Source organism: Cornus florida, unplaced genomic scaffold, assembly GCF_030987335.1.
Source record: "Cornus florida cultivar Cherokee Brave unplaced genomic scaffold, ASM3098733v1 CherokeeBrave_3.0.0_Hap2_Chr07, whole genome shotgun sequence".
Taxonomy (NCBI): Eukaryota; Viridiplantae; Streptophyta; class Magnoliopsida; order Cornales; family Cornaceae; genus Cornus; species Cornus florida.
The window spans coordinates 12,060,156-12,072,754 of NW_026775577.1; the positions used below are offsets into that span (position 1 = coordinate 12,060,156).

At 33.2% G+C, this 12,599-nt stretch overlaps 1 protein-coding gene across 1 annotated transcript; it reads right to left on the reverse strand.

The window, feature by feature from the left end:
- Positions 1 to 2,048: 2,048 nt before the first annotated feature.
- On the reverse strand, positions 2,049 to 5,539 carry LOC132267475 (uncharacterized). Its single transcript, XM_059768638.1, has 5 exons — positions 4,607 to 5,539; positions 3,497 to 3,555; positions 3,134 to 3,262; positions 2,618 to 2,753; positions 2,049 to 2,461 (listed from the first exon to the last, which is right to left on the reverse strand). The coding sequence occupies exons 1-5, from the start codon at positions 5,291 to 5,293 to the stop codon at positions 2,294 to 2,296; spliced, it is 1,179 nt and encodes a 392-aa protein (XP_059624621.1). The 5' UTR covers positions 5,294 to 5,539; the 3' UTR covers positions 2,049 to 2,293.
- Between the last annotated feature and the right edge of the window lie 7,060 nt (positions 5,540 to 12,599).

Below are 12,599 nucleotides of genomic sequence, written 5' to 3' on the forward strand. Positions count from 1 at the left end.
TTTGTGACACTTCTGTGAAGTGTCAGAATTATTTTTTATTGAACACGGAATGAACACGGATGAGACACACGGAAGACACGTACTGGACACCGGGCATATTTTGTAATTTTTTTTTTTTATAGAAAAAATGGATACCTAATGTAATTTTAAATGTTTAAAAGTAAATTTTTGAAAAATTTAAAAAACAACTACATAGACAATGAACTGATAAATGAAAAATGTTAAACATGTTGAAAATGTACTTGATCTTATTTGTCTAATTTTGTTAATAACTTTACTAGGTTCTTAATTGCTTAGATGATGAATTGAAATATTTCTTTTATTGTAATATTTTTTTGGGGAGATTAGTTTATGGTATTTTGTGTGTGTGCGTGTATTTATTGGCATATCCCTATTCCCTATCGTGCATGTCCGTATCCTATTTTTTTGAAATTTATCGTGTCGCCGTATCCGTGTCATATTGTACCTTATCCTATTTTTTTGAAATTTATCGTGTCGCCGTATCCGTGTCATATTGTACCTGTGTCCCGTGTCTGTATCCGTATCCGTGCTTCATAGTTTATAAGTGTCTAAAACTTTGCAAAATTATTTCATGGTCCCTGACTATTGATCCAAATCAATTATTAGTCCACCTAGCAAACAAAATGCTTAATAAAGTTGACACAAACAATCCACCCCCCTTGGAGGCCTGACGTCCCAGTCGATACACTTCCGGCTGGGTCAGGCTCTGATACCATTTGTAACGACCCACTCCACCACATGGTATGATATTGTCTACTTTGGGCCTGAGCACGCACGGTTTTGCTCTTGAGCTTCACCCCAAAAGGCCTCATACCAATTGAAGATGACACACTTACATATAAACACTTCACCTTTCCTCTACCCAGGCGATGTGGGACTGTGCACCTGTAGCTTGCCAGTGTGGGAGCTTGACAGTGTCTCTCGCACCCTCCCACGGCACACCCGCCCACAAGGTTCTCACACCCACCCACAGGGTCATCACAATTTTGTTCACGCTCTGTTTATTCTCGTGAGCTTGACATTATAGACTTTGTTCACACTGTCTCCATTTTTGACTCGGGGTTATTAGGACCTATCTCACGCTATACAAATATTGTCCACTTTATACTCTTTTGAAACATCACCTTTATAAATGCCCGACAAATTCTTCCTAAGCGAAGTTATGGGACATCTAAGAAATGTGCTAGTTTTATAATTAGCTTTTGATCTTTTGTAAAATCTTGTAAATATTTTGTATTATTGACTTCAAAACTTTTCGAAATTATAAATATTATAAACATTTTTCTTTTTGAGTTTCGTCAAACGTATAATGCATTTAAGGTGTCAATTCTTTAATTCAACAAGCTTTTGCAGGCTAATTTTTCCCCAATTCTAATTTTATAACACCAATTTCATATAACCGAACATAACATTAGTATTTTATTTTAAAAATTCTAATTTAAAGACACCAGTTTCATACAACTGAAAATAACATTAGTGTTTTGTAAATTTTAATTACATGTAAACGAAGTACATCATTTCAACTTGGGTTTCACTTTCAGTGAGACTTGAAGCAGATACATAAAGAGATTACTCTTGAAAGCCATGTACTAATGCATTTTAAGGTGTCAATTCTTTGATTCAAGAAGCTTTGGTAGGCTAATTTTTCTCCAATTATAATTTTAAGACATGGATTTCATGCAACCAAACATAACATTAGTATTTTGTTTTAAAAAATTTTAATTTTAAGACACCAATTTCATACAACTAAAAATAACATTAGTGTATTGTAAATTTTGAATGCACACAAAACAAGTACATCATTTCAACTTGGGTTTCACTTTGAGTGAGACTTGAATCAGATACTTAAAGAGATTACTCTCGAAAGCCTATACTAATGCATTTTTCAGGAAAATTTCTATATATGCATGGACATATTTGCATATACAATGTTTTAATACAAGTGAAATGTTTCAACAAGATAATAAAGATTGAAAATATTTATTCACCTTATAAATTGAGCCCCTCACAATATTATTTGTTACAAATTGAAAGAGGAGCACAGAAAATGAGTATGACTCTATGACAATAGAAAGCTAGCTAGGAACAATGTATAATAATCATGGAAGAATTTTTGGTCTAAGAAACTTCTTCTTTTTTTTTTTTTTTTTTTTTTTTTTTTTTTTTTTTGCTCTAAAGGAAAAAGAAAAATGAAATAATCATGCCGAGAATCGTATATCTTTTCAGCAATAATTCCCCTGAATCATTCCTCTTGACCAGCTTCTCGACACCATCACCGGATTTCGTTTGAAGGCTCAGTCGCCATGATCATAGCATGAGGAATGTTCAAACCAACAGCTCTTTCCATTGCATCCTTGTGTTCTTTTTCAATTGTTTGCCTCTCAAGTTTCTGTACTTTTGGGGCAGTTGTTATGGTTTTAGAGCTCCTCTCCCTTGTTCTCTGTGAGAAATGAAGTTTTTAATAGTGATAACAAATTTTTAACAGCAACATTCAGAAGAAACATGCCTTAGCCAAAACTAGAACGAATATTATGAATGTATGTGCATTTGCATGAACTTTCGGGAATATATATATATATATATGTTTCCCACTCACTTGAAGAGCCTTCTCTGCTTCTCTTTCAATCCAAAAAATTGCATGATCTGATGTAGCATTGCATGATAAGACAATGTGTTCGAATCTTCCATCGACCGGAATGGCAGTTCTAACCTCCGGGGGAAACCTCCCACATCTGTGTGTACCAAACAATAACGATTCAATTTAATTAAGACAAAGCACAATTAATTTTGCTATTAAATACAATCGAATAATAATTGATGATTCTCGAAAAAAAGATAATCGTAAAAAATGTTCCTTAAGAGCTAGCTACTCAACAATTAATACTAAGTAAAGGAAAGCTATATTTGAGACATGTAACTATCCTTCTGCACATAAGGAAATGGATACTCTAGAAGTACTAACTATACAGTACGTACTTCCCGACTAATTGATACTCACTATTTCTCTTGATAATAGGAAATATTTACTCACTTGTGGTATTACACTGCGAGTACTCCGGGATACTCAATATTTTCTCGACTAGACATTAGATAAAAATGGAGCACGTCTTACCTACAAAATTTTCTTTCTACAATATGGTACATTCGTCCGGGTGCATATAGTCGCCTTGTATCTCTGAGCTTCCTACCTTCAGAAATGAAGGTATCCCTCAAGCAAACCAAAAACAAAAAGCAAGGCAAGCTGTCCAAAGGATTAAGGTCTTGCTTATGAAATAATTTAAACATTTCTCTCTTTTACAAGGAAAACAAAAAATGGATTCTAGCTATGTTCGGTAGCATGGAATTGGTGCCTCGATTCCAATTCTGAAATACCAATTTCATGCTATCGAATATAGCATCAAAGGTTTTATACAGTGTTTGAGATATTAAGAAAAACTGAAAAAGAAAGAAAGAAAAGAGGTAAAAGAAAACTAACCAGAAGATTGATTTAAAAATGTCTTCCAATGGAGTGGATGTCCTTGGTAAGAAATCATCCTGGATGAAGTGAAGTTGTCATTAATTTTCAGCTTACTAAGTACTTCAGTTAATTTTTATGGATGGTGACATGCAGTTTTTCAGAAAACTAAAATGGAAAATGAACTGAGGCTTCATGGCTTTTCTGAAAATAAGTGGAGGGTATTCACTATCTAATGTGTAATTCTATATATTGTGGAATTAATGATATAATTAATTTTGATTTTGTTGTCAATGTCAAAAGTTAATCATGTCCGTCCAAAAGAATTCGAATCCTCTTAATTATATGTTGTTTCATTATGTGCCGAATTTATGCAGCAAATTACATTGGTCATGCAATAATTTTATACTCCTTCCGTCCCAAAATAGTTGGGTACTTTGTGAACTGTAAATAGTTAAGTACTTTGGAAACTTTGACTCACAGTTCTCAAAGTACCCAACTATTTTGGGACAGAGGGAGTATTGTTTTTGCAACAATTACATTACATTGTTATTTTATATATAATATTGCACTTGGTCATAAGACTGCACAGAGTATTAACTTTCTATGGCATATAGTCTAACAACCTCATTTTTTTTGACAGAGAATTGAGTTCCGAAAGTAGGTCATCACCATCGAGGATATACTCCATTCTAATCTAATCGTTAATGCAGACTAAAGAACAAATCGACACGTTCTCATTTACACATACTCACCCCTGTAGGACTAAATATTATTTTTTAATTTTATGATTAAAGTGAATGTATCTACTAGTTATTGGTTCAAATCAACTGCGTAAATTACCTCTCTAGAGGTTTGTCAATATTCCACATAGACCCTCTACGTTTTATAATCCCACTTACCTCATTGTCAATGACCATTTATCATTTTGCCTATTAAATGTTTGTTGTCATGTCCTTCATTAGAAGGGAAAAATGGTTAGACAGGGAAAATTTGTTACATATATTAAAACTTTAGGGGAGGTAAGTAAAATTATGAAACATAGAGGGGTCTATATGATATATTGACAAACCCAAGGGTGGTAAGTGAAATTTACCCTAATAATAATCACAGTGACACAAAATTTCTCACCTGCAAGATCACTGAGTGTATGATATCTGCGTACTTCACTGCCAGACTGAGTGACATACACCTCGCCGGAGCTACTGCGTAACACCGCAGCTGACTCCTCGGAACCCCGCCAACCCGGTCCCCATCGTTCGCCACCATCAGCGTCAACAAAGCAGCCACGCCAGAACCCAAAGAATGTCCCGCAAACACCATCTTATACTCCGAGCCATTTTCGACCCACAACCGTTTCAGACTCTCTGATTCCTCATTCAATACCCAAATCGCCGAACGCAACAGACCATGATGAACATACCCACCATCAAACATCTGCATACCCAATCGATTGTCCAACAATAGCTTGTAGTCGCTCTCTCTCGCCAGGTTGAGGCCGCGTAATGCAAGCGTGATCTCGCGGTGGTCGTGGTCGACGTAGATTAGGTACGGCGGCGCGTGGCCCTGGGTTTGCTCGTAGCTCACGCGCTTGATGAACCAGTTGGGGTTTAGGCGGGAATGAGGGTGGTGGAGGTTTTCGTCCTTGTAGACGGCGAGGATGAGGCGGCAGATGCGCGGGACGGGGTCGAATTCGTCGGCGGTGGCGGCAGGCCAGGTGGCGCTGTCGTCGGAGCCGACGTGGGTGCAGCGCTTCCACGCCCACCACATGCAGGCCAGTTCCACCACGCTGTCGGCCACCATGCTCGCTACTGACATGTTGCCGCAATGCCACCAGCTTGTGTTGTTGATTTAAGAGAGAGAAATTTTTAGAGAGAGAGAGAGAGAGAGAGAGAACGGTGGGTTCTGGTGGACATGGAGTTTGATATTAATATAGAGGCGCCTTTATTTTATTATTATTATTATTATTATCTTTTTTTCGCACAGTTTTGATCCTGGTTTCTATGGTTTTGATTTAATTATTTTCCGCGTGTTTGAATTGACTTTTTGTGAAAATATATTGAACATTAAAATGTAAGACAGTACAGTACGGCAATTCTATCCCTAATTAATATTTATCTTGTTTGAAATTGTTGATTAAACAAAAATAAACCGATGATGATGTTAATAATTTCAATTTCTGCCTCCACCAATATTTCTCTCATCTAGAAGTTCTTACATGGAAAAGTATCTAAATTTGAAGTCAAATTAAAATAATAAAATAAATAAATAAATAAAACAAAAACAATAGAAACCAGTTTAATTAATATTTCAAAAGCTGTTGCTATACAAATTGAACTTGTGTAACTGAAAATAAATGGTTTTTTTATACCATTAATGGTTGTACTTAGTGATGTCAAAATGATCGAGGTGAGGGTTCAAGCATGAAAAAACTTAAATATTTAGTTGATATGATAATGGGCACTAATTAAATACGACACACCATAATAAAACTTAATTACTAAAATATAATTCTTATGTGTTAATTTATAAATAGTGTATGATAACACTCCATCATTACATTTAGTAAACTTGGAGTATTTAAGTTTTTTTCATTCGGTAAGAAATAAGAACATATGAGTGTATAATTATTTTAGTATTTTTTTCTCTTTTAAATCTTTGAAGATCGAGTTAGAAAACTAACAAAATATTTGTAAGAGGGGATTTAGAAGTACTGCTAGTTTGTGAAGAAAAATATGTATTATTTTGCGAGTGATGAGGCTTATCAAACTCCACAATCATCTTTTGAATTCTCTCACTGTCCATTTTGTACATCTTTCGCACTTGTACAATTTATCCCTTAAAATTTCTCAAGTATGATTAGGATATACAAAAAAAAATCACTGGAAACGGTAAGAATTGTTTTGAATGATCATTTTAGTTTGTTTCTTTTACGATTGGGTTCGGGTTCCAAAATAAGGAATCGTGGACGGTTCCAATTCCAGATCTATTAAAATCGAACTGAATATATATATATATATATATATATATATATATATATATATATATAATCATATAACATACGTCACAAAAATAAAACTACACACAAGTAAATAACAATATATTACAGGGGCGGAGCCAATTAAAGCCCAGAGGGGCACGTGCCTCTCCTCACTTTGTTCCAACCTACTATACATAGGTATATATTTTTGGTATATACATATACTTTTATAGTAATTTTAAATTGTGCCCCCCTCAAATTCTTCTAATTTTCTTGAGTTATATGTATCCCTTCTTCAAGTATACAATATATTTTTCCTTTTCTAATTTTTGTTTCATTTTTCAAAAAATTTCTTTTTATACTTATGTATAATTGTGTATTTTTTTTATTTTTTTAACTTATTTCTTTTTATCGATGACATTTGTGATTTTATTTAATTAAAATATTATTAATTAATATTTTGTAACTATATTTTTTTTAACAGTATTTATTTAGTATATTATTTTACAACTTTTTTTTTCTTATTTGCCTTTTTGATTTAAAAAAATTATACTTCCTATTTGTCATATTTATTATTATTATTATTTTTTCAACAATTACGTTGTGCCCCCTCTAAACTAAAATCCTGGCTCCGCCCCTGATTATGTAAACTACATATAAAGATTAGGCTACTGTCAAATAGGTTTTTAGTTCTAAACTTTATATTTGTTTCACAAAAACAATATAATAACTCATTTGGCTTTAGATTGCGAATATATTTTATTTATTGGTTAAGAGGTTTATTATTCTCCATTTGTTATTTAAATTCATATTTGCTTTGATAACTTAAATCCATATAGTAAGGGCCTGTTCGGAAGGCCAAAACGATATTGGTTTCGGTGTTTTGGTTTTGATTTTGGCCCCATATCTCGTTTGGTGTGGGCTGATGTGGTATTGAATAGTGTCAAAACAATACCAGATTTGAGCCAAAACCCATATCAAGAATTTGGTGATATTGGCTGATTTTGCACTATAGCGGTGATATCAGATTGAGCCAAACACTGTAGCGGTGATATGAGGTATAAAATCAAATTTTTCTCTAATTAGGTCATTTATGCCTCTCGTTTCTCTTTCTTCTCCCGCATGTATAAGAGTCGATTTGGGGCGATTCATGTCTACCTTTGATATACAAAGGTTGCGCTTGCAGAAATTCGAGAGCTTGTAGATCCAACATAAAACCAGTCGCTGCCGTACCTCTCCGAATCGGCTTTTTAAATTAGGGTTTTGAATTTGGAAGGGGAGAAGGAGTATGAATCAATCCGGTCTGTTTGTATATATATTTACGGAGTAGAAATTAAGTTTGTTTCAACTCTATTATGACATTAGCTTTTCAATTTTAGGGTTTCATGGCTCATAAGCACAGTTTTCACTCGGATGCTTTTGAGAGATCAGATGAAAATTCAAAACGATAAAGACAATCAAATGATGCTTTTGTTTTGCGAGAAGGGAATTCGAAAGAGGAGGATTACAGTAGCGTGGAGAATCAAAAAGTGAGTGGGATGCATTGAAGAAGAACATTTATTGCTTAATGAAGAGGCTATACTCGAAGGATTTAAGGAGGACAACAAATGAGCTATTTGCTGAGAATCTGATCTAAGGAAGGGGTTTTTTTGTCAGTGCTTGATGGAATACCAGATGGCGTCTCCGCTTCACACTGATCTGTTTGCTGCGTTGGTAGCCACTGTCAATTCCAAGTTTCCGGATGTGGGTCATCTTCTATGCAGAAGGATTCTTCTGCAGATAAAGACAGTATGAACGGAATGACAAGGTAGGTGTTGTGCAAATATACATATATTTTTCTTTGTACTACCTTGTTGCTCTTTGATTAGTTCAACCTTTTGCTGATTTGGGTTTGCTTCTGATTGTTCAAATTATTTTTTGGGATTCTTAATTCTCTTATACACAGGTTTCTTTGATTATTTCAACCTTTTGCTGATTTGGGTTTGCTTCTGATGTTTCAAACTTCAAATTATTTTTTGGTATCAGTTTACTGCAGTGACACTTATCACTAGCTCTTAATTGTTAGCACATCTTGTGAACCGGTTCTTTGATTACTTCAATCTTTTACTGATTTGGGTTTGCTTTTGACTGTTCAAATTATTTTTGGCATTCCTTTATTGACAGCAACAATTTTCTATAGCTCTCAAGTTATTGGCACTTCTTGTGAACTAGAAAGTGGTTATGAGAAGTTGTTAATTTCATTTTAGGGTTATAGAATGCTTATAGACAGGCTTAATTGGTTAAAAAATAAGGGCAGCCTCTAAAAAATGACAAAATTCAGAATTAATTAGAAATTTTTTTTTCCCTAGTTGATACTCCACACCCCGTGGCTCCCCTTCTCTGTCTCAAGGAATTGTTTGCGCTCAAAAGGAGTCGAACATTAGAGAAATTTAAATTTTGAAAAGAAATTTATTTCGTTTTAGGGTTTTAGAATAAATTTTAAGAAGTTTTTGCTCTCGTCCTATATTTTCGGTTCATAAAATATGTTGCTCCCCATGTCTTTGAAGAGATATGAAGAGGGTCTGATTACGTTGCTTCGGTTATACATTAGAATGCTAACTTCATAAAATGCCTTGGTTATGCATGGTCAAGATTTTCTCAACTGGCATTTAGGTACGTTAAGAGATGCTTATTAATTGTTTTAAGCATGTACCTTGGTGCATCTTTTGTTAACCAATTGTATGGGTTTGTTTGATGATTTGAGTATAAAATTGCTTCAGTCAATTGTTTCTCATAAGCACTTTTTACAATTTTGTTGTTTCACTTTGCAGATTAACAACAATGGCATTTATTTATTGTGCTTCAGTGAAGAATGGATTGCTATAATTATTCTCATGCAGTTTCTGATATATAATAAGAAAGGATGACAGACACATAATGACGAGATAAATGGCAGTTTAATGTTCATTTTCATGTTTTGACTTCGGACTTTGCATGGACTCAATTGTTCATAGGCGGTGTCCCTTGTTGATTGAATGAATTTTATGGACGGTGTCCCTTGTTGAATTAATTTCGTGGGCGGTGTCCCTTATATTTATTGTGTTATGTTCAATTTTGTAAATTTTCATTTTTAAGGGGAAATTATGCCGGATTTAAAAAAAAAAAAAAAAAAAAAAAAAAACACTTTGATTCCAAAAAGAAATGTGGTTGATTTTTGAAACTTGAAATGGATTTTTGTTGTTTCAAGGCTTAGTAAAATGCAGCTTTTCTATGGGAAAACCTAACCCTGCTTTATATTTTGTTACTATAGGTAATGTCTTGCTTTGGAGTGCAAAATCATTTTTTTCATTTTTCTTAATGCTTTCTTATATCCTTTTTTGCAGAATCATAAACTATTGTCAACCCAGTACCATGTAATCCATATATGCTCTTGGAAGAACTGGCATTACATTGAAGGACATGGCAGTAAGTTGTGGGCAGTGGCACCAGTGGGATTTATAGGAAGCATTCTCCATTTTCTGCAACTCCAGGAAGCTAGTGATCTCTAAGTTAATCAAATGAAGGCCTATGCAAGTATAAAGAAGTGTTTGTACATTTTATGAAATGAATTTTAATAATCTCCAGTTGTGTGTACATTTTATGTAAGTATAATGAAGTGTGTGTACACACATACTATTTTTAAGGAATTTCTAGTTCCCTATATGTGCAAGTATATATGTGAATAGTGCAACAACAATTTATTAAGTTTGTGATGTACAAAAAAAAACTTGTGGTTTGATGTGTTATTTATGATTGATTAAAATCTTACAAAATATTTTCAAGTACTTGTTTGGATGGCAAAATTTTTTCTAGTAGGTTGTTTGGTTATCAAAATAAATACTCAAGAAAAGGAAAAATGGTCTCATGAGTTAACAATAAAAATATTAGCACTTTGAAGGATCTCCAGTAGAAAAATTCAAACTAATCTTAGTGAAGTAAACCCATTCACAAGCTTCAATGACCAACAAACTTCAACTCTGACCAATTCAAGAAGATCAACGTTTTGGCTTTGCTTCTTGTTAGTTTCAACTACAAGGACCTCTCTCTCTCTCATTCATAATGAATTTATATATATATATATATATATATATATAACAAAACAAAGTTAAATGGAGTGCAAGCCAAACAAAAAGATAATGGAGTGCAAAGATCTCCTCATTGAAGGATTATTACAAAATTAGATTTGTAATTTGGTTGCCACTAATCATATTTATGCCTTATAAACATCCTACATGATCTTATTTATACATGTAAATTCATTCATAATTTTTTATCCCAACTCTTTTAATGTTTTGATAATTTATTTATTTATTTATTATTATTATTATTTTTTAACAAATTATCTCAAATCATAAAGAAAAATAGACTATTACATATAAACTTATAATTGTATTCATATATATAATTATTCAAAACAAAAACAAAACAGTATTTACCAAACAAGGTATCCTGTTATTGATTCAGAATTTTTGATAACAAAACTAACTTCTCAAACGTGTTTTGTTTTCAGATTTCTTAAAACGCATGACATTACCAAACGCGTTTTCATATTTTTTATATACAATTATCAAAAACATAACAGTTGTTACCAAACATGGTTTCGATTTCTACTAAAAATATACCAATACCAAAACGATTGTTTTCATATCATACCAAACCATAACATATAGCGTTATCGCGATCCAAATGGGATTAGTAGTTAGTTATTGAGTTTTTATTTTTTTGAAAAGTCTTAAAAAAAAAAAAAAAAATTGTGATTCATAATCGAATCGAACCGGTCTTTAATAATTTGAAAACATACTGAATCCTACGGCGTGCATCCTTAGACAGATCTAACATTGCCTTTTTTTTTTCTTTTTCTTTTTTTTCTTTTTTTTTTTATTTTAAGTTTAACCAGATCTAGCAGACTAGCATTGTCAAAAACTAAATTTTTTGTAAAGAAGATTGGGCTGTCAAGCTTGGATCACAAGTGGATCTGGGTTGGTCTAATTCGGACATTAATTTGTCCAATTAGCCTAGTCACTTGGGCAGAGCCAGATTAAGAAGGCCCAAATATGATTTGTGTTCTCATCGTGCCCAAATAGGCTAGTCCCTTGGGCCGAGCCAGACAGAAGAGTCACAATCTCACTACAAGCACAATGCACGGCAATTGGTACTCCCCTCTCTCTCCCCACACACACGCATATCTATTATACTACGACCTCCATCACAAAAAAAAAAAGTGTCATTAATGAGAAATCGTGTCAATTCAATTTGTGAGAATCACGGTAAGAGTTACGGTTTTGCAAAAGTGACACATTTTATAGGACGAAAGAAGTATATAAAAAGCCCTAGGCTGAGAAGTTGGTTTAGTTTTCTGTTTTGATCGTACCTTCATTGTCTGATATAGAAAGTATGAGACAATGGATGGTCATAATGAGAGCTGATAACACAATGATGAATCTGGGAATAAATTTTAACTCATGAAGGTGTTTGTTTGTTCGTTCGTTTGTTTGTTTTTTTTTTTTTTTTTTTATGATTTCAGCGACAATAACTTGGAAAAAGAAAGTAAATTAACAAGGACGTGAGTTTTGATTCTCGTTTCACTTTTTGATTCTTTTTTTACAATATTATAAATTGTGGGTTTACTGTTAAAAGCTTTATCTCTTTGATTATATGCAGACCCCCAATTGATATTGAACTGTGATTTACACGTAATTTAGCTTCAGTGATGTTTTTAATTGCTCGTATAGTCTGAACTTATTCAAATCTGACCTCTTGTTAAACATTTTTGGAGTTTAATTTGAAATGGGCTTTATTTTAGTTTATTTTATTTTTTGGGATGCTGGGTTTTTGTGCATTGTGAAGACTTTTTTCCCCCTCTTATTATTATTAGTCATCATTTTTGTTCTTGATTTCCCTTTTTATTATAATGTTGTTATTCTTTTGTTTCAGTTTTCCTTGTCATTGTTGTATTATTCGATGAACGTTAGACTAGGTAGTATGATCTTTTTGAAAAGGTTGAATGTTCAAGCTCTGTTAGGGGCAATATTGTGGGTGTATACCTATCAACACATGAACAATACTAACTATTCATATTATTGAATTTTAAATAATATTTTTATTTTATTTCTAGAGTAAAATAAC

What these genes read in the sequence shown, in the direction of transcription:
- LOC132267475 (XM_059768638.1), bottom strand. Translation starts at nt 5,293, where the DNA reads ATGTCAGTAGCGAGCATGGTGGCCGACAGCGTGGTGGAACTGGCCTGC. An exon ending in GTAGAAAGAAAATTTTGTAG is followed by an intron (nt 2,754 to 3,133) that starts GTAAGACGTGCT and finishes TGGTACACACAG; the next exon opens with ATGTGGGAGGTTTCCCCCGG. An exon ending in AAGCAGAGAAGGCTCTTCAA is followed by an intron (nt 2,462 to 2,617) that starts GTGAGTGGGAAA and finishes CATTTCTCACAG; the next exon opens with AGAACAAGGGAGAGGAGCTC.